Here is a 23,549-nt window from a genome sequence, read left to right as displayed (position 1 = left end):
CAAATTATCAGACAATGTCAGAATCTTATATTAGTTTTCAGGCTATTGGAAAAATTCCATCATAAATATAGAATTATTAAAAATACTTTAATAATATAAATAATAACAAATCCTCATTTTATAAAAACCAAATAACCCAATAATTTAACCACAACCCTTCCTTTCTTTAAATAATAATCCTTATTAAAATTTAAACACAATATTTATAAGTCCGTCAAATAATAAGAAGAGTATAAATAGTTTTTTTTAAGACGGTGAATTTAGGTATTAAAATTTAAACACAATATTTATAACTCCGTCAAATAATAAGAAGATTATAAATAGTTTTTTTCTCACTGAGATAAGACGGCGAATTTAGGTTTCCAAACGGGACGGCGAATTTAGCGCCTCTAAAATCTGGACCGCCTCTAAAATCTTGACTTTCACTTCTGAATATCTGATTGAATAATAAGAAGAGCCATGACTAAGGTTTGATCGATTCCATGCTGCACAACAAGGCTGAGTACGTCGTCTCCTAACATGACCTCCGATGTCGCTCGCTTCCGTCTTGCCTGTTCCATTCAATGAATGAATCCATGAAATTACCCACTACGCTCACCTTCTTCCTTTTAATAAACTGAACAGTGAATTCGTAGTATTCAATAACATGACAACGAACCTGAGCGACAATTTCTCCAGAGCCACGGAATAATGTGAAGGAGGAGGTTGGCTTGCACAGATATCCCTTCATTTGATAATGGCAAGTCTCCGTATTATGACCTTTTATCGGATTTATGACAACTTTGGCGGAGGGCTTGCTTGAGAAAAGTTTCAACACCGACGTTATGACTGTAAACGCTGGCTTCTCACAGCCATCGCCATCTCCTCTGAATGCATCCCATCGCTGGTTAAAACCCAACCTCCACTAAACCCACAATCAAAATCAAAATCAAAATCAATCAACATAAGTAAAATCAATAAAATGTGTTGAAAACGGTAGCCTATTTTTATTTCAGGAAATATTTCAGGTTTTTGCCCAAGTTCTAAAAGAGTTAGAACAATTAATTTTGCTAAGAAAATAATAAAAGAGTTTAAACAATTAACTTTGCTCGTATCTATTAAATTTCAAAATATTTTCCAAATTTGAAATCCAATTTAGGTCAACTGAAAATAATAATACCTTATGGGACAGGGTGAGAAGAATGTTTCCCGCAGCATCCATGAGAGAGAGATGGTGTTTGGCTTGAGTTGAGTAATCATCAACTCTGAAGACCAGATTTCCAGATGAATCAAAGACTGTGAATCCTTTTCCATTAAGGAAGAGAGAGCTCTTCCAAACGGTGAAGGTGGAAGGAGGGTGTACTTCACAAAAATGATCATCATGGCAAGTCGAAACTGAAACTACCGTGGCCGAGGGACACGTAACGCCTGGATGCACCCGAGGACGCACCTACAAAACAAAATCACAGATAATGTAATCACAGTTCATATCTTTCTCAATTTACTGATTATATATTTTTATTTAAAATAATCAAATTAAATAATAAACCATTCAAAAACAAATTAGCAAATTCACTAAACATGTCTAGTTAGTAAATCTGTGAAAATTTAAGCTATCAATAATTTGAAAACTAATTTAATAAAACACATACTATGCACGACGAAAGGCACTTTGAAAGAATTCCGGCACTCCTTTCAGATTTATTCATCAGAACATAAATTTTAATACAAGAATGGAGGCTCTATTTATTGGCCTAGAGTCCTGCGATTGAAACTTTCCATTAACAGTAACCTTAGTTAAAATAATGTTAACCCTGGGTCAAGATGACAGTCCCCTATCCTTGGGGAAGCGAAAGCGAATGACAGTTTCCTTACTCTTTTGTATTTAATTAATGCGAATGCAGGTACAAAACAATAATAAAATTATCATTTATCCATTAGATAAGTCTCGTCACCCTCTTACATCATCTAAACGACAAGAAAAATATAGACTGTGGCCTGTAAATATGAAGGTCCCTTGTAAGATTTTAAAATGTTACGAAGAAATCAGATCTTCCCCCTTGGCCTTAATGAACCTAAGATTTATAAAAAATCTTTAAACAATATGAATGCACCTAGAAATATCTTAATGCTCTCAATCCTATATGACAAGTCAACTTATACTAGTTGCACATATATAAACAAGCTTATAGTACTAGCTGCACGCTTATTAGTTGTCGTAACTTGTAAAATATTATGAATGCCTCTCGCTATCATCAAATTAAAATAATCTTGCACTTCGAAGACGGGTTTTTATAATAATAAAAAGCAAACCGCCTCTTTTTTAGTAACAAACGTGTTTGCATATCTAAATCATATCTCCTCGATAAGTTTGAAAGTGAAATGTACGGAAAAATATCCGGTGTAGAAATGCACCGACGTGGCTGATTGGGCAAAATAAGTTGTCCAGATTTTTCAAATTTTATGGGTGGAGGTGGGAATGGGCTTAGAATATATAGTGATGGGTGTATTGTTAAGTTACTCTATGATGTAAGGTCAGTGGTTTGAAATTCCATCAGAAAAATCCATTATGTTAAGACCCTGTGTGGTCCAAGGCCGGTGCGATCTCTTGGTGATTTTGATGGCGTAGACTTTGGTGATTTTGATGGCGTAGACACCATTAGGTCGTGGTTTCTCAAGCTAGAAGGTTAAGCCTATAGTCATCTCTCTAGGACACTCAAAACTTGACAAACAAAAAAAATTATGAGTAAGGGTGAGGATGCACATTATTTTAGGGAATTAATATATTTCAAGGGATCTTCAAGTGAGATCAAACTTTGTACAATACTAATAATAACATCTTATTAGTGGATGGATTGCTTTTCCATATAAGATCCAAGCATACCCCAACCTAGACTTACCTACTTGAATGGTGGGGAGATTATCCTTCACCTTATACACGTAGTACCCCTTCCATGCAAGTTTGCCTACGTCATATGACATTAGTAGTAATAAGTCATTTAATAAGTAAAAATGTTCTTAAACAAATAACTTAATATAAAAATACTAATAAATTTAAAGAAATAATAGATGTTCCTTCTTAATTTGTTAATGATTAAAACTTCATGTTGTATGTTGTTATTATCAATGTAGTTTAAACATTCTTTTTTTTGGCATATTTTCTAGGAAGTTTTTCTCCAACTTTGGAATTTCATGTTTGATTTATTGAGTTTTACCTATTTGAATAGTGGGGAGATTATCTTTCACCTTATACACATAGTATCCCTTTCATGCAAGTTTTCCTATGTCATATGCCATTAGTAGTAATAAGTCATTTAATAAGTAAAAAATTTCTTAAACAAATAATTTAATAAAAAAATACTAATAATTTTAAAGAAATAATAGATGTGCCTTCTTAAATTTTTAATGATTAAAAGTTCATGTTGTAAGTTGTTATTATCAATGTAGTTTCCATTTTTTTGGCGTATTTTCTAGTAAGTTTTTCTCCACGTTGGGAATTTCATGTTTGCTTTATTGAGTTATACAATCAAGGTACCTTACAAGGTTTTTGTTACATTAAATCCATGTTTTCCCTATACAATGTAATTTAAACAAGCAAAAATTGTAATTTCACCCACAATTGTATCACGAAATTTGGGTAAAATGGTTAAAATGTAGAACATTTAGACTCCACCTATTATTGCCATGTTTAGGAAGATGGAGTCTTGGTCATAATAAATTGATTGTAATATAGGAGTTAAGCAAGGTGTTCCCATGTCCCCTAACTCTTTTGTCACTATATGTTGACAAGTTAAATAAATGTTTGGAAGAAGGTTGTGTTGACAAGAGTTCAGTCTAAATAGTCATCATCATTCTTCTTCATGATGATGATATTATTCAAATAACGAAGTGTCCCTATTACATCAATAAATGACTAAAAATTCTCAAGAATTCCAGCTTTGGTAGGTATAATTGTTAACACTAACAAACAAAGGTTATGACAATAAAATATAAAAAGATTAATTATGTTAATTTTGTCTATGAAAACAAAATTTTGTAGGAATTGACTTTATACAAATTTCTCAAAATTAATCTTCATCATGAGCTCTAGTGGAACTATTGTTAAGCCCTATATAAGGCCCATATTAACCTAAAAATCAACAATTATAGCATAAGAATATGATAAATGGAAAGTTGAAAGCTTATTATGATCTTGAAAACAATCACAAATCAATGGACCTTTTTCTTTGGGATAAGAAGAATCTCTTCTTTGTGTTAGAAAATTATATATTATAGAGCAATGGAACACATAAAATATATTGCAGAAATATAAACATAGAAAACACATAAAACAAGAGAGACATAGATATACGTGGTTCACCCAATTTGGGCTACGTCCACGGAGAAACAGCCAATCCTTCATTTTATATTATTTGGAAAATTTAAGAGATACAATCTACAACAGATCCGCTGTAATTCCCTCTTCTCTCTCACACAATCTCCTCTCTCTTTCTCGCTCAGAATACAGATTTACATAGACGCAATACAATTCCCTCATATATAGCGAGGGGTTGCCTGATAGGGCAAAAAACCCTAAATTAAACATAACTTCTACTGTCATATCTTCGTCTAATGAATGACCTAGATTGACTACGAAATTACAACATTTTACAAGGCAATTTTACATCTATTTTTAGCTTCGCGGGCGCTGCCCTTGATCCCCTGCCGGGGGGGGGCTCCCCCAAAGATTGTAGTTGCTCCCCCTGAACCCACTTACAGTGTACATTTTACGGGTAGCGTTGCTGCCACATTGCGAACTGGGGTCCAATGTGGTGATACCTATAAATAAAGAAGATAATTGGGCTCCACACCCAACACTTTGAGATTATTGCTACTCATATTATCATATGTGGTTACGAGTTGAGGTTCAACATATCTATAGAATCATGGAGAAAGATAGAGTAAATTCAAAAAGAATTTTATGACTTGTAACTTTAACATTAAGGGTAATACACCTTCCTACCTCCCTCATAGAAATGAGAATTTTCCCCATTGAGAGCAAGGTTATGGCTAGATGGTTAATGTATAACAACTGGTGTTGCATGGGGAGACATCCCTTTGGGTGATAGGTGCACTCCCCATATTTCCCATGCTCTAAGGATTGGGTGACAACTGGGGAAACATTTTTCCCACATCTCCTTTGGCGGGAAACCTGGGGAAACAGATGGGGAAGTGTTTCCTTAGTGTGTGGGATATATTTCCCCAAAATGGAGACATTTAGGCATCCCCTTCCCCTAGAAGAGGGATTCCTGGACATCCCGTCCCATATGTTTTTATGTAAAAAGCCATGAAGATAGAAAAACGATATGCAATAGAGCTTTGAAAAGCATATAACCTTGGTAATTAATGGGAATATTAAATTCTTAAAATAAAAGGATATAAAAGCTTACTAAAATGTTTAACATTACCATTATCTTAGGATGTTTGAAGTGGTTCCAATCTCATTAAACTTCACATGGACAAAGTAGAATTTGAGATCCCCATTCATAATTCAAAAAACTTAATAATTTCCAAGATTTTAAGATAGATATGATTACAATGTTTCCATCAGATTTCACAATGTTGAATTTGCATGGGATGGGTAGTTATTGCAGGGATCTTATCATTAATATTCTTATTTTTATAATGTATATATCACGACCTCTATTCAAGGGACCTCAACATCCCCCAATCCCCCTTGAATTTCCCTAAAATTCTGGGGTGTTCCCACATGTCCACATTGCACATTTCCGTACTCTTGTTCTCCCTTATCCTTGTAACTTGGGGGAATATAATAAACAAAAAGGGAGAAAAGAGGCTTCCTAAGATGGCTTCAAAATCTAGATAAAACCACTTATGACACAAGCAATGGTGGCATAATATGTCGTTTCTTGGCTAAATCATTTGAGAATTAAGGAAGAGGGTATTGTATAGAATAATGATAATATTAAAAATATCATTACATTTAAATTTAAGGAGAAATTGTGGTGTGATAAAGAATTAGAATATAAGAAAATTCTCTCTCTATTTTAACTACCCGAGAAAAAACTAACATTGCTAAAACAATAAATTCTTACAAACCTCATAGTGAAAAATGGCATTTGGGAATTTCTAAATGTCATTGATCGATAGAATTGTCATATGTGTGACAGTAAGAGGGTTGAAAAAGAAAATCCCTTTCTCTTATAGTATCATGTAGACGTTCACATTAAATTTCAATTTCAATATTTTTTACAATATTAACTATCTTAAATCTTTAACTCAAAAAATCTAATATAATTTAAGAGCGACTGTTTAAAAAAGGTAACAACAATATAGAAAAAATATGTGATTTTTTACCTTTTATAATGTTAAATAAGCTAAAATTAATTTTAGTAAATATTAATAACTATCATCATCATAAAATATAAAAGGGGAGGATAAATTCTTACGTGCATATACTAATATAAGAGTTTTTTTAATTAAATTTGACACTATCTAATCTAGGGTTAACCATTTGAAAGATTTTAGTAGAGAATGTATACCTCTATATACTTTAGCAGCCAAATTGTTGAGGAGATACTGGTTCCTTATCCTACAAACAATGCGGTTTCATACTCCAATTTGGTGTTTGGCATGACCATGATCTCAAAATTAAATTATTATTGTTATAATTTATGAGTCGATTGAGTAAGATGTACTAATGTTGAAATATCCAGTACAATAATAAGGTCTCTATGAACCCTTAGCTTGAATTCCTTTTCTTAAGGAACTCAACTTTTTATATGATAATTTGTGCATCAATGATTCCTTCTCATCAACTTTACTCATCTATATGCACTCATTTTTATGGTACTCTTCTATCATTGGCATTTGATATTTTACTATTTTTGCAAGATGTTATTGCATTTCTTATGCTAGTTGCAATTCAATTATAGGCATGACAAATATTGATTTTCTTGTTGAATTTATCAAATATGTTACTTGCCAATTGACTTTAGCACCATATATAATTTCTTCTTGCCAATTTTTTGACAAAGGTTGATTGCAACTTTGATTTTCACGCTAATTATTTCTACTAATAAGATGAAAAGAAGAAAAACATGTTTCAATAGAATGTCGAATATTTCTATTTTCCCGTAAATCCAAAAATGATTTCCTAATTTTATAGAAATCTTATTTCTAATTTTCAATTGGCTAAGCGAGCACTGATGGGACATTATTCCCCTGGTGGAGGGAATTTTATTTTCGATACTTGTCATTGCCTCACAATTAATTTTAAAAAAAAAACTATTTTTGTGAGTGGTCATTCCATTGGTGAGTTCTCTGACACTAACAGTGACACTATTATGCTACTTTTCTGCACAATGATGCCAAAACTAATGCAGTTTAAGGTCCTTTACATCAATCGGGAGAGATGGGATGATGTTGAACAATTATCCAATTAATATTGTTATGTTTCATTGTGTTCATTCCTAGTGTAGAGCTTTCCTTGTGCTGAGCTTTCAGTGTGTGTAGGAAACTTCATCTGCACAGGGAAACCTCTATAGTAAGCCCCTCACTTCACATCCATTTCTTAGTTGAATCCTGGCTCATAGCACTTCTACTCCAAGACCCCCATATTGAGCATTTGCGAGTGTCAAAAGTAATAAATGCCAATTCTGATTTGAAAGGTAGACGAACATGGTTGAACTAGAAGCTAAGTTTAATATGCAAAGAGAGAAAATAGTCCAAAGCAATAGAACTTTATGGAGCTGCATGAAACTGGATAAAAGTAAGCATATTTGAGTGGGATAGCCAAGCTGGGTTGTATAGTAACAAGTTTTTGTTGGATATAAAATTGATTTGTTTAGTGTTCATTTCACTGTTTAGTGGTCAGTTGAATCATTGGGAAACAAAAGAAAACAAACCCCCACCAAATTTTTTTCCGGGAAAATAAAAAGAGGGTCTTTGAAGCAAGACTGCATTTTCCCCCGCTACTTTAAACCCAAAGGTGTGCTCTATTTCCTATGATTAAGACTCTGCAACAAGCTATCGATCTCGAAGGTATAAGTGGATTTTATGGAAACAAAAAAATGCTACTTAAAATTTTGTATTGCATTCCTTGCTCAAAAAATGATTTTAGTGACATGACATAATTACTTGGTGACCCCAAGTATGTGGTAAAAATAAATGTGACTATGATAGCATTACATCTTGAGAATTTGGGAAGAATCTAAGTATAATGCAAAAATTTTCCATGATGTCATAAAAATAATATTAAAGTGATATAAATAATGTGTGAAGGAAGCTCATTGAGTGGGAGTGCAGAGCTCTTATGCAGAAATGTGGAACTCCACACACTTGTATAATGAGCTTCCTCTACACTCTAAAAGGACAAAAAAACCAACAAATCTTACATCACTTTGTAATATCAAAAGTTAGTATCCACCTACAATCTTTGAAATTGTGCCACCCAAAATTTTTAGGTTTGGACAATAAAATCAGGAAACAAACCCACGTGTAACAACATCTATGTTATACTTTGACCTAAAATAGCTTTCTACTCTTGCTATAATCGTATCGTATTGATTTTTTTCTTTTGACTTTATTAATGTTAAATATAGTTTTAAAATTATTTCCACCTGGCTTTAAATTTTCTAACCCAATTGTCAAATGTTATATCGCAGTCTACACATGCCTTATTTTAATTGTGAAATTGTCTAGATTACAACACATGAAATTGAGAATGATAATGCAAGAAGAGGTGAATTGAAAATTGCAGGATTCCAGATTATGCACCCAAGTATCCAATTAGTATACTTGTGTTCCATGATTATTAACATTAATATCCACATATTCAAAAGGAAAAAATTGCAGGGAACATTTAAAGCCAAAAAATAATTCCAATGACTCATATTATTCAATGTGTAGCACATCTGGTGAAAATTCATTGATTCATGTCACGCAGTGGTGGAATTTTGTAATAGAAAATGTGGTCGTAACTCATTGTGCAGAGCTTTGCACTCCCACACAATGAGATTTCTATAGAAATCCTTCGTAGCTCCTATCCCAAAAATAATAAGGGTGTTTCCTTATGTTAGGGGAAATCTGTACACGTGGTTTATATATATTTTTGCAAATTGAAGAGTGCGGAGGAAGTTCATCATGTGGGAGTGTGGCACTCTTCATAATGAGCTAAGTTCATTGTGTGGAGCTCCACACAGTGAGCTTCCTCTGCATTTGTCCAATATGTATTTATGTATTAAAGATAAGCGATGCCTCTTCTGCATTATAAAGAAATTCTTTGTAACTACAACATGTTGAACCGACAGTGTGACTAAAATCACTTGAGCCATATGACCTAGAACGGTTATAGAAAGTAAGTACAACAATTTGGCTTCCATGATAGACAAAGATTTTAATAGGGAGGTGGAAGAATTTATAAGTGAATTCAAACACCAATTTCTTCTACAAATATTATTGAAAATGAACCAGGAAAATCTCAGTTTGACTTTGCCTTGGTCAAACTAGACAAAATTTCAATTTCTATTTCAGCAGAAATCTTGGAGGTAGTTAATTGAGGTGACATGGAACTTGTCACTCAATTAAATCAATTAATTCGATTGGGAAAGCTTGAGTTCTGTTTAGTATGATTGATTGCTAATTTGTAGCAATTTATTTCAGTTAATTTGAATTATTGTCAGTTAAACTAGTTCTAACTGTCAAAAGAACTAGTGGAGGTCAAGTTGTGGAAGTGGAATTCAACCACACTCAGTGATCAACTAGTTAGCTGATCAATCAACACAAAATAATTTTTGCATGTAGAGGTTCGAGTTACCCAGTTGAGATGGATATTCCAACGGAGTGTACTATCAGTTGTAGCATATTCCCATGTGTACGGGTGGTGCATGCAGTCAAAGGAAGGACCTATAAGAATTGCGTAATTCAATAGTGGGAAATTCCTAAATAATAGGGGCAAATTTCATGGAGGAACAATGCAAGGAAATAGGATCTTGGAGGGCTTAAAAATTGGCTAAGTGTTGGCCAGAGTGAGTTAGTCAGGAAGAGGGATAGACTATACACTTGTAGGGTGTGCTCATGCTTAAGAAAGCATATGTATTTCATCTCTAAGAAAGCATATGTATTTCATCTCTATTCTCTGATTAACACAATACATATAGGAAGGGGTTTTGAGAAATGAGGTATCGTACACACCAAACAAAGATAATATGACCAAGTTATGACCTCGGGAAGTTGGTTGCCCAAATAACCTTAACGAGGCCCTCAAACTCTTGGCATTCCATCTCCTGGGGTTAGGGTTTTGGTTGTTTAAAGTTTTCCCTTGTTGTTCAATAATAAAAAGGCCCTTGAGCTTGATTTTAAAATAGTTCAGAACCATGTAGTTGCCACATCTCTTCTCAAAGATAAGCTACCATCGCCCAAGTTAGTTTATTTCCATTTCTATATGTAATAATATTTCAGTTTTTTGATATTTAATGAAACAAATGTTTATTTCTGCTGCATCTTTGTGTTTATGTGTATTTATGTATTTTTTTGCATTCCTGCGTAAGTCCGAATGAGTGGTATCATAGCGGTCTACTCTTTCTCTGTTTTTCTTTGCATGTCCCTAATGAGGTCAGGGTATAAGGAGTTAGCGCTTGAATTGCTTGAACCTTTGCAAGACCATCCTCGCAAACCGCAATGGCCTCCCATGGAAAATATAAGAACGACAAGGGGGTAGGATATCCTTTCAAAATATTTCTCGAGGAACCCCTCGAGCAACAAAGAAAAGCCAAAATGGATAATTTTTCCTAGATCCTTTGATGACTACCCACAGGCTATGCATCTTAGTCTAAGAACCACTATGGAGGTGCCACTCCTTTTAACGTACAAGTTAACTTTGAAATTCCCATATTTGAAAGCCCGATAGATGCACACACCATAAATAGGTGGTTAAATCGATTGGAAGGATATTTTTCAGTTCATGAATTTTCCATAAGGAAAAGATTACTTTTACACTCCTCAAAGTGGTCCCACATGTTAAGGACTGGTGGGAAACCTACTGTGAACAAAAGGACGAGAGGGAATCCTCACTGTTTGCAGCCACACCCACTTGGAATTATTTCTGAGATGCCATGATGGAATAATATTACCCTATCAGGAGCTACGAAGATAAATAGATAAAGTGGACCACGCTGCGGTAGGGAAGGGACCAAGATGTGTCAGAATTCACAAATTTTTTCTATACCCTTCGTACAAAGCTAGGTATCAATGATTCTAAGCACCATTTGGTACTCAAGTACCATGAATGTCTACATAAGTAAATCTAGGACGAGATGGAGTTCCTAGACATATCCTCGCTTGACATCGCCTTGTTCAGTCAAATTATAGCATTATAATTTGATTAAACATAAATCATCAACTCGGGAAGGTAAGCTTTTGAGATGCATGCAAAGTATATGCAGACCTAATACTGTAAGTGGTGATTAATCTAATCAATCAATCATACAAAACCAATGACTCTTTCATGCATCAATCACTTAGCAGCAAAGACTATAGAGTGAATCAAAATTCCCTCTACAACTCTTAAGATTATAGATGATGATTAAGAAAAGATATAAAAATCAACTTACAGAAAATTTAGAAATTCAATCAACCTAAGGAATCAAATCTTCATTAACTGAATCCCACACATGAAAAAAACGTTAATTCAATTAATCCAGTGCTACTGATATATATTCAAAAGAGTACATTATATGTAAAAATGAATTATTGCTACATGACAGAAATAAAATACATGAAAACTACACTATGGGAGTTGTGAGAAAAGGCGGCCCTCCCTTACTCACAACCCCTTCAAATTAGAGGATTGTGCTCACTGTAATGGATAGAACATATATCTTTATATTAATCTAAAAATACAATTGAGTACAATCTGATACAAAGTTAGTGTTGAAACCAATCCAACACTCTAACAACACCCTATCATCGAAACTAGGACAAAATTTATACATGTACAAAGCCTATAGATGGCTTGAAATAAAGGAGACTGCTAATCTAAGCCATAGGCTAACATATCTGTTAAAATATGTCATTTTAGCCATACTGGGTCTAATCCATGACCAAAAGCATGGATTAGATGAAAACTCGTTACATGGTTGTAGCTGTTCCTCCAAACGGCCAACGACAGAAAGCTTCTGAATATGGGTGGTGTTGTTGGCAGATATGAGAATGCCAATAGGATAGAAATCATATGTGATATATTCCCCACAAAACCCATGTTCTTGTTGGACTTATATATTCATGGAACATGGCTAACCTCTGATGTTGCTGCAAGAAATCCGCACGGTTAGAGGAAATCCACGACTATCGGAAATCCAGAGTAATTGTAGGAAATAAGGTCGCACAACTGTCTGCAAGAGTTATGGGCATATCTCCAAATCAAAGCAAATATGCACAGGAACTCGGTATTAGTTAGCATGGTAATAAAATAATGAACAACAAGCTAAGGAATACTCAAAGTTAGGGTAAAAGATGCTTTTTAGTATTAATTTGCATACCTTCAGCCTACGACACCCTTTTGTCAAAAACAAAAGTATTACAACCGAGATAGGCATAGTAGGGTTAAAAATAGTCAACATGGGAGAGGGAAAGTATAGAAAAAGGTAACAAAATTGGGCAAAACTAAGCCCCAACATGCCTATTGGTACACTATCAAGGTCGAGCAGAAATTTAAACAGAATAAGAGAGATTTGGATCTACGAATTTGAAGAAAGGGAAAGGTGCCCCCGAACCACAGAAAAAAGGGATAAATCCAAGGTAGGGTTACCTAGGACAACCTGTCAAAACCACAAGCAAAGAACAACACAACGAATAAAAATAAGGACATAGGGAAATGGTGTGAGTTCCATAAGAGCCCCACTCACAACATAAGTGAGTGTCAAGCCAAGAAGTCACTAGTGGTCGAGTTGAAGGCTTCTGAATCAGATGCATGTTCTAACTCTGAGTCAAAAAATGACAAGGGGAATGACAAAGGGAAGTATATTATCGATGCGTAGCCTAGTGCCATCATTGTGATCACCAAGATACATAAGGATGAGCCTAAAGATCTAGAGGAGGGGGGGTAGCTCTTCCACCAAAGATGTGGGTGAAGGGTTCTCTACTACAATTCATTGTTGACATCATGAGCCAAAATAACCTCATTTCATTATAGCTCATGAAGTTGTTGGGCCTACCAACCATACCACACCCATAGTTGTAGACCATCGGATGACTTCACCAAGGGCAAGATCTCCGCATCAGCCAACAATGTCGCCTTCACTACAACATCAAGCCCTTCACAGATGAGGTACTGTGTGATGTTTCTCTTCTTGAAGTTTGTGATGTATTATTAGGCCAACCATACATGTGGAAGCGACATGTTGTGTATGTGTCTAGGACTCACATTGTTATTATTACTTTGGGAAATAATTTGTACATGATACCGGAGGTAGCACCGCATATCGCCATTTCTTTGATCACTGCGAAGAAATGCAGTAAGATCATTTCCCATACTGGGAAATATGTTTTTCTTATGATTCACCCTTAGGGAAAGAAGAATATTGTGGCCATGGCCTCCAGACAGTGCTCCTCCGCATGACAGAAACAGATGGACAAGTTTGTGGAGGAGTACAGGGACATGTTCACCTCACCCACAAGGTTACCTCTACACTAGTAGGTCAAGCAATCCATCGATCTAACCCTGGGTGCACCACGACCCAATGGACCAATTTATCTATGTTTTTTTTTTTTTTGGAGAACGATGAAATCAAGAGGCATATTCAGGAGTTGTTGGAGATTGGGTACATCAAGCCAAGTTCATCACCCTATGGGAGCCCAATCTAGTTGGTATAGAAGAAGGATGAGACCTGGAGACTCTATATTAACTATCGGGTACTAAACAAGATCAATGTCTGGAATAGGTATGCAATCCCATAGATTCATGACCTTCTAGACTAGCTAAAGGGGAACAAATATTTTAGCAAGATTGACTTGAATTCCGGTTATCACTAGGTACCAATCGAACCATTCGATGTGTGAAAGACTGCCTTCAAATCCAATGAGGGCCTTTTTGAATGTCTGGTCATGCCTTTCGAGTTAACGAATGCCCCCACAACCTTCATGAGGCTGATGGAAGACATCTTGTGACCCTTCATAAACTCTTTCATGGTGGTGTATTTGGTTGACATTCTGATATTCAACCATACTTGGAAGAGCACCTCCACAATATTCGATAGGTCCTCCAAACCCTGTTGAAACACAAGTTGTGTTCCAATTTAGAGAAATGCACTATGTGTATGAACTAGGTTCAATTTTCGGAGTACATCATTGATGAGTGGGGTATGAATGTGGACTTAGCCAAGATACAAGGCATTCAGGATTTCCCAGCTCGAACGACACTAATAGAGCTCTACAACTTTCTTGGTCTTGTCAAATTCTACCAAAGGTTTGTGTTTGGATTCTCTCTGATCACTTGGCCTTTGAGTCAAGTCACCAAGGGAGGAGTGAAAGAAAATTTTTTTTATTTGAATCGCAAGAATAGGAATTTTCTGAGTTGAAGCATTACCTCTTCTCTACATCAGTGCTCACATTAGCAGACTTGCAACAACCATTTGAGATCGAGACATATGCCTTTGACTATGCTATTAGTGCAGTTCTTACTCAGCAAGGGCATCCAATGACATATCACAGTGAGACACTTTCAGACATAGTCCATAAGTATCCCACTTATGAAAATATATGTACTCCATTGTGCAGGCTTGTTGAAAATGGAAGAATTACATTATGGGGAAAGAAATGGTCATCCACACAGACCACCTACCCCTACAGTTCATACAAACAAAAGGGAAGTGGAAGAATGATTGACATCAGAAATGGTCCACATACCTGCAACAATTTCATTCGAACATTAAGTATAAGAGGGAGAACACCATACATGTTTCATACTGCATAAGTCGACCATCGGTCATGGCGCTAACCACTATGCTTGACTCTTGTGGCCACGAGACTATAGTGTGGCTGCACCTTTACAAGAGAGATCCAAAATTCAGCAACACATACCAGATGCTCCTGGATGGCAAGAAAGTTCCAAATTTTTACCTCAAGGATGAATTTTTATGCTACCTGGGACACCTATTTGTTCCTTCAAGCAAGCACATCAATATTATTTGGGAGGTGCACTATGGTCAGGTTGCTGGAAATTTCAGGGTAGAGAAAATAGTGGCAGTGCAGTAGACATATTTTTATTGGCTAAACCTTCCAAAGGATGTTGGGAAGTACATCAGATCTTACACTGCCTATTCCATTGCCAAACCCACCATCAAGAAGCAAGGCCTATATAATCCTTTGCCTACTCCTATTTGACCTTGGGAATCCATCTCCATGGATTACATCTCGGACTTTCCTTTTACTAAGCATAGAAACAATTATGATTTTGTGGTCATCGATAAATTCTCTAAGATGGCCATTCTGGAAGCCTGCAAAAAGAGTATCACAGTAGACGCCAATGCTAAGCTCTTCTTTGAACGAGTGGGGGTACATTCTAGCGTCCCACAGTCCATTATCTCACATCGGGACAATAGGTTCGTAAGTACATTTTGGACAAGTCTTTGGTCGATGTTGGATACCAAGCTCACTAAGTTCGTGACATTATGCCCTCAAACTGATGGCCAAATAGAAGTCATCAACAAAATTATCATACAGATTATTTGAATGTACAACTCAAAGCATCCATGGAAATGGGATGAAAGCCTCCCCTATGTCCAACACAAATACAACAGAGCTCTCCATAAATCAACTGGCGACAACCCCTTTCAGGTGGGATTGGGATTCCAACCACTATGTTTCATTGATGTGACCATATCATTTGCAGCTACTCAGGCATATTCGGCTCATGTCCAGTCCAAAGCTGACAAGGCTAACAACTTCATTGAGTACATTCAACACATCCACTAGTAGGTCCACGACATATTGGAAAAATCCAATGCTAAGTACAAGCAATGACATGATCAACATCAAGTGCCACATAAGTTCCATGTGGGCGATAAAGTTTGGCTACATATACAGAAGGAACGCCTCGTTGGGCCCCACCGCAAGCTTCAACTGCTCTGATATGGGTTGTACACCATCACCATTGTTGTACGGGACAATGCCTTCAGGATCAACATTCCACTATTCCTTGGCCTGCACCTGATATTCAATGTGGACCACCTTCGACTATACTTTCCACCATTGTTGGACAAATCTAACTTTGTATAACAACTCACACCAATGGAATTAAACCCAGATTGCATGGAACATGAAACAACTAATCGAATCATGGACACACAGACCAATAACACTCTCCAACATAGGATCCAACTATATGGAGTTGTCAAAGTGGGTCAACTCCTTCACCAGGGCTTAGCATTCAATTTTTAAACGTACGTCTCAATTTTTTATTGTGGAAAGTATTTTTGACTTACTTAAAAGGAGAACTAGAGTAGTGGAAGATGTCAACTAAGAAGAATAGAGAAAAGGAGAAATTACCTCATTCAAAAGAGAATAAACCAAGGAAAAGATAATAGAAGGAATGTTATTCTTATCATAGGGGGTCATGTTGAAAAAAACTTTCCTGACCTAATGGAGGCTTTGCACGCAATGGGGACCATTTCTTCCTAAGGAGGGAGGATTGATATAGGTGGATATTGGTGGCCACCCACATATTCCACCTTGACCTCCAGTGGGTTTCATCATTTTCCTTGTTTATAGCAACATTTACTATTTTTACTATTTTTTTGGGTCTTGAACTTCCGGAGCAGTTTTGACCCCCCAATCGACATTTTTTTGAGGTCCAAAGCAAGCCTATGGCCACGGAAAATCTTGTAGTGCTTGGAGTGATATTTCCAATGAGGTATCATACGCACCAAACATAGATAATATGACCAAGTTACGACCTTGGGAAGTTGGTTTCCCAACTAACCCCAACGGGGCCCACAAACTCTTGGTGTTCCATCTCCTAGGGTTAGGGTTATGGTTTTTTAGGGTTTTCCCTTGTTGTTCAATAATAAAATGCCCTTGAACCTCACTATAACATAGTTCAGAGGCATGTAGCTGCCATATCTCTTCTCAGAGATAAGCTACCATCACCCAAGATAGTTTATTTCCATTTCTGTATGTAAGCGTATTTCAATTCTTTGATATTAATGAAATGAAGTTTATTTCTTCTGAATATCTGTGTTTGTGTGTATATTTCTATTTTTTGTGTTCTTGTATAAGTCTATATCACTAGATGGTGAATTAACTTCCATAGATTAGTAATGTAGCTTCAAGTCTTGTGATTTAGTAAATTTTGTGAGCAATGTTGAATATACACATCAATTTCTACATGGTATCAGAGATGGATTGACTGTAGAGTAGAGATTTGGAAGTTGTTATTGCAAGAGGATCAAATTTGCAGGATCATTTATTTAGAGATATAAGGATGGATTTCTATGGACAAAGCTCGAGTATTCTGTTGAGGGAAGCTTGAATTATGTTGCTTGAAAGGACCACATGGGTGTTGTATGTGCTATCTATTCACTTTTTTTTGATGACTGCTACATTCGTGTGGAATACTTCGTCGGAAGCTACACAGATCCTATTGTGGTGTGTGTCTCTACATGAGTTGGGACTATTCCCTCTCGACTTGAGACTCAGTCTCACCCTCTCCCTCTCTAGTTAAATAACTTAGATACAAGCTACACTAAGCACTCACTAGCCACATGAACCTCACTTTTTGAAGGCTAAGTGGACCACTCTCATGTGTTGACAGGCAAGAGATAAGACATATATCTTCATCATACTGGATGGGACTCCTACACCAAACGATGTGAGTTCTAGCTGGGACTTCATACGGAGGAGATCCTCTGAATGTTGGTGGGTCTAGCATTGTCAACATTTATGGCCCTAGAAGGAGGGCTGCCAGTATTTTATGGCTAAATGTCCTCTCAAGCCCACTCATTAATCATTTGGTAAAGTCAGTAGCTTGCACTCCCTCTCACCTATGCGCAACTTTGAATTTGGCCAATCCTCACCTCCTAGACGTGAACATGAAATTAAATATTAGCACCTCTGCTCTATCCATCCCATCACTCGCCAGTTTTCCAAAGTAGTCAGACTGATCCAAGGAATATAGGATCTTCCATACGCATCAAAGAAGCCAAAGAGAACTCCCACAGGTGTCTCATCATTGGAAGAAGAAGTTCTTACCACTCTCGAAGGTGTGGTAGAAGTTGTTGGGAATGGAGAGGAACATCCAATCTTTTGACAATGAGAAGAGGACACCCTCATGATCTTGGGCTTAGGCTCCGATACAGGAGGGGGAGGGCAAGGCAACGGAGGAGGTGGAGGCAGAGATGAACCAACCGACTCAGAGGAGGAACCATCATATTCTGAAGAAGAGGAGGAGTACAAAAAAGAGGAAGACATGGCTGATCAAAACTTGGAATGGAGGACTCAAGGACCATTGCCTCTCCCAGGTGTTTTACACAAGATGCCAAGGAATGCGAAGAAGTTCTTTACAAAGTTTGACACTGACAGAACAATGAAGGAAGAAGACCACTTGGACACAATCTACCTACAACTACAGATACTCGGGTAACGTTATGATTACATTGCATGTAGATTGTTTTCGTGTACCTTGGATGGCCGATCAATGATATGGTGTGACAACCTTCCTATCAACTCCATCTAGAACTATGGTATGTTCTAGAGAATGTTTCTAGAAAAATTTGTTGATGACAAGATTCCTGCCATGTTACTCAAAGAGTTGGGAAGTCTCAAGATGGAGTTGAAAGAGAAAGTGAAAGACTTTAACCAAAGTCTTTCACGCATCTTGAACAAGTTTGTAGCAGACACAAAACCTCATGAGTCCATCACTATTCACTACTACGCGTCTACACTGCCAACCAACGTTGCATAGTTCGTCAAGCGAGCTGTAAAACCAACGTTAGTTGAAAATTTTGAAGAGGTGATTACTATGGAAAATGACTTGTGTGTGATTAGAGTCATCAAGGATGATGAACCAATGAAAGACTCCAAATAAGCGATCAAGAGGCCCCAGGTTGGTGCGAGTAAGGTGAAAGAAAGGGAAGCAAGTGACATTGAAACCCTTACTCGTCTTGTCAAGACCTTGACAACATAGTTGGATAAACTGAAGCAACGAACGATCGAGACATCCACTAGCAACCGACCTCCCAGAAGCCTGAAGAGGATATGTCGTCAAGCATCAACATCTACCCGGATAAAACTGCGTAGATCTCCAACTCACTGTTTCATATGGAAATGTTCCCGAACACTGATTTTTTCTCATTCCATAATGACAAGCACTCAGAAAGGACTTGTATGGATTGGAACTGAGTTGTGAACTGGATATGCGACAGAGTGAACAACATGGGAAATAATGCTCAGTGTCAACCAGAAGATGAGGATGATGAAGAAGATGTTGCATCTAATGAAGCACCAAGTGTTGGGCAAGTGATCAACATGTATCAATTCACTCAGACAACACAGAAAACAAACACCAAGAAGCAAACCCTAAAGCAAGATAATCGATACAATCTCAGAAGTCAAGGGGCTCCCCTTACTATTGGGGAGATGCAAGAAAAGCTTAAACTGATGAGGAAGGTTGATCCACCAACCATCCCAAAGAAGAAAACACAAAGCAAGCCCGAGGAGACAGTTGCAAACAAGAGTACATCCATGAGTAGTAAACTTCAAAACACTCTACCAGACAGTACAGACACGAGTCTAACTACGGACACCTATGTGAGTTTACTCATTCTGGACTATAATATTCTTGAAGATATGGAGAAAACTCTTGCAAACATCTCTTTGTTCGAGTTAGCTAAGATTAAGGCTCAACGAGATATTCTGCTGTGTGCATTGGGGAAAACATCCACAAACTGCACAATCTCTACCAGCAAGGGAAAAAGCACATATTCTGATCTACATACAATGATGCTCAACCCACTCCAGATGGAAGAAGAAAACTCTCTTTGCCCTCCATTATTGCTCTCATTTGAAATATTTAACTACAATGTTCACAACTATTTGGTTGACTCTGGCACATCAGCTAACGTCATGCCACTCTCCATTTCCAAGAGGATCAATGCGCAATGGAGCAAGACATATGCGTAGATCATCCAACTAGATCGAACATGTGTACTAGCCATTGGTGAACTATGGGATGTGATCATTCGGTTATCTCATGAAGATCGAGTTCACCAATGCATTAACACTGTCATTATGGACATACTGGAAGCATACGGCTTACTTCTTAGCAAATACTGGTCTAGGAAGTTGAATGGTTACATTGCCATAGACTGGTCACACTTATGGACTCCATACAAGGGAAAAAGAAATCAGATCTTGGTGTTATCTGAGAGATATATGAAACACAATGTCACTCCCATCAATGGTGAGACCAAACTGTTGGCTTTTGCAAAACTCATGTTCGGCAACTGCCTCCTAGAAACAAAGCTGGGGTGTTATCTCACACAGGTAGCCCCAACCCCACTAGACACGCAGTTGGGTCTCCTTCCTTGCCAATCTGATGGAAATGAAACATGTATAGTACATTGTAACACTAGTAGCAGTAGCAGTAATAGTACTAGCGCAACAAGTGGTCCGTGTGCAGACGAGTGGTGGACCATGTATTTTGATGGATAAAAGACACAGGATGGCTCTGGAGCCAGGTGTGTCTTGATAGACCCAATGCAAAGGAAACAATTGATTTCAAGCCACTTGGAGTTCGAGTGCATGAACAACACCATTGAATATGAAGCACTGGTATTGGGCTTGCACAAATCCATTAGCCTCAATGTTGATGCGCTCAAAGTGGTAGGTGATTCAGAAATCATGTTATGGAAGGTACGTAACATGATACACTATTTGTCACATCATATCAAAAGTTACCAACAAGAGGTATGGCAACTGATCTCTAACTTCCAAGCTTTCAATATCATTGCTGTGCCAAGAATGCATAATGCAACTACCAATGCCTTAGCTAACGCAGCTGCTACGATGACACCGCTTAGCGATAGGTTTACTCTTGAAATTTTGTATAAGCCTTCTATCCTTGATAACATGACTAAGTTATGCTCAAAGGAAACATCATCCCCAAGGGTGTTGTATCTCTTGAAAATCTCTATGAATTGCAAAACCATTTCCAAGGGCCAAGGAACAACAAAACCCATAGTTCCACCATGATGCATGAATAGATCAACTTGGGAATAGAACATGATCTGAAGTTTGTTAATATCGATATGTGTTGAACACCACAAGAGTGGCAAGCCTTTGCCCACTTGTTCAAATAGTATCGACATGTTTTCGTATGGACATACAACAATCTGAAAACATATGATATGTGAATAATCCAAAATGTGATCTCGATCAAAGAAGGGGTCAAGCAATTTCAGTAGAAGCTTAAAAAAGTACATCCGTCAATTGAACCCCTCACACATAAAGAACTTACTAAGTTGTTGGATGCTTGGATCATTTACAAAGTTTGTCATTCTACGTGGGTTTCTAACTTACTTCCTGTAAATAAGAAGTTCGAAGAGATCCTCTTATGCATTGATTTTCGAAATCTGAACCGCACCTCGGACAAAGAAAACTACCCTGTGCCGTCGATGGAACATATTCTATGGAAAGTATCTGGAGAAGAATTTTTTCTCTACTCGATGGTTTTTCAGATACAACCAAGTTCTGGTAGCGGAACCTGATAGACTGAAAACTACCTTCCGTACTAAGTGGGGTACATTCCCTTACAGAAGAATTCCATTTGGGCTTGTGAACATAGACACAAACTTTTAGCGTGCCATGGACATTGCTTTCCACATAATTATCAGACATAGCGTAGTGGTTTACCTTGACAGCGTGATAGTCTTTTCCAGAAAACGGCCAAACCACATATGCCATTTGAAGAAGATATTCAAACGATGCTCAAAATAATGGATATCCTTGAATCCAAAGAAGAGCGTATTTGCAATGTCTGAGGGGAACCTCCTTGGGCACATCATTGCCAAGGGTGGGATCAAGGTTGACCCAAACCGAGTTCGGATGATCACACAGATTCCTCACCTAGTCAATAAGAAATCTATGCAGTCCTTCTTGGGAAATATCAACTTCCTCCGGAAGTTCATCTCGGATTATGCACAGACGGTGAAACCAATGGAAGGCATGATCAAGAATGATGCAGTCTACAGTTGGGGTAAGAAGGAAAATGATGCTTAACCCATATCAAGCAGGCTATAGTAGATGCACCTTCAATTTATAGCCCAAACTTTAATAAGGATTTCTTGCTATACACCTTCGCCTCCAAAACTTCACTTGTTGCAGTACTCACTCAGAAGGATGAGCTAAACAACAAATGTCCCATCTCCTTCATGAGTGCAAGCATGTAGGGACCCAAAATCAACTTCCCCACCATTGATAAACAAGCATACAAAGTATAGAAGGTGGTGAAACACTTCAAACCCTACCTTTTTGAAGAACCTTTGCATAGTCTTTGTGCCACACCCAGCAGTCAGATCACTACTTGTTCAGCAAGAGTTGGATGAAAGACGTGTGAACTGGATGACAGGCTTGAAAGAGTATGATCTTGACATCAAGATAGTTCACATTGTTAAGGGTCATTGTCTCTGTAGACTCACAGCCGAAGTAGTCCATGCATGTGAGGAAGAACAAGAGCTGATTGGTTGGGAGTGAGAAATCGAGGTGTATGATGTAGAGCGAGCACCACCCACTTCATACAGAGACTCTTGGTATGAAGATGTGCTCCAGTAACTTAAGCATGGAACCATTCCCTCTCACTTTTCCATGAGATAGAAGAGGGCACTCCTCCTCAAATGTTTAGCTTACCAGTTGGTGCATGGAGTGCTTTACAAAAAGCACAGCAACGAAATTTTTCACATGATTTAGAGAAGTTCTTGCATGATCTGCATGACGGAGCAGCTGGGGATCACTTCGTGGGAAACACCATTTCTCACAAAGTCATGTGCAACGGTTTCTACTGGCACACATTATTCAAGGATGCACATGCTTATGCCTGCAAGTGCCCAATCTGTTAGTGATGTGTCAATAGAACACGAAGTTTAGCAACCCCATTGCACCCTGTTGTAGTGAGTGAACCATTTCAATAGTGGGGCTTAGACATCATTGGGGATATTTCCCCACACTCATCAAAGCAACACCGCTACATCTTGACAGCCACTCACTACTTCACGCAGTGGACAGAAGCCAGTCCACTTATGTAAGTGAACGACTAGGAAGTCATCAACTTCCTTCAATAGAACATCATCTCACGATTTGGCATTCCAGTATCACTTTATTTTGACAATGCAACTTACTTTTCGTCTTTAAATATTTATGATTTTGCATTGCAATATGGTATCCTGCTTAAACACTCAACTAGCTGCTACCTGGACGAAAATGGTCTCGATGAATCTACGAATAAAATCATTATCCACCTTATCAAGAAGACCATTTACTCTGAACAATGAAACTGGCACTCTACTTTGGCGAATGCCTTA

At 37.4% G+C, this 23,549-nt stretch overlaps 1 protein-coding gene across 1 annotated transcript; it reads right to left on the bottom strand.

Annotated features, from left to right (window-relative positions):
- Positions 1–422: 422 nt before the first annotated feature.
- LOC149175553 (protein LURP-one-related 3-like) lies at positions 423–1,688 on the bottom strand. The gene is made up of 4 exons (XM_089421164.1): positions 1,632–1,688; positions 1,160–1,429; positions 659–904; positions 423–551 (listed from the first exon to the last, which is right to left on the bottom strand). Exons 1-4 carry the CDS (start codon positions 1,686–1,688, stop codon positions 423–425), a joined length of 702 nt encoding a protein of 233 aa, XP_089277290.1.
- Positions 1,689–23,549: the final 21,861 nt, after the last annotated feature.

This window comes from Pinus tabuliformis, chromosome 4_1, assembly GCF_031772625.1.
Source record: "Pinus tabuliformis cultivar Carrire ecotype Pingquan chromosome 4_1, CPIR1, whole genome shotgun sequence".
Lineage (NCBI taxonomy): Eukaryota > Viridiplantae > Streptophyta > Pinopsida > Pinales > Pinaceae > Pinus > Pinus tabuliformis.
This window is presented reverse-complemented; position numbering and strand designations above follow the sequence as displayed.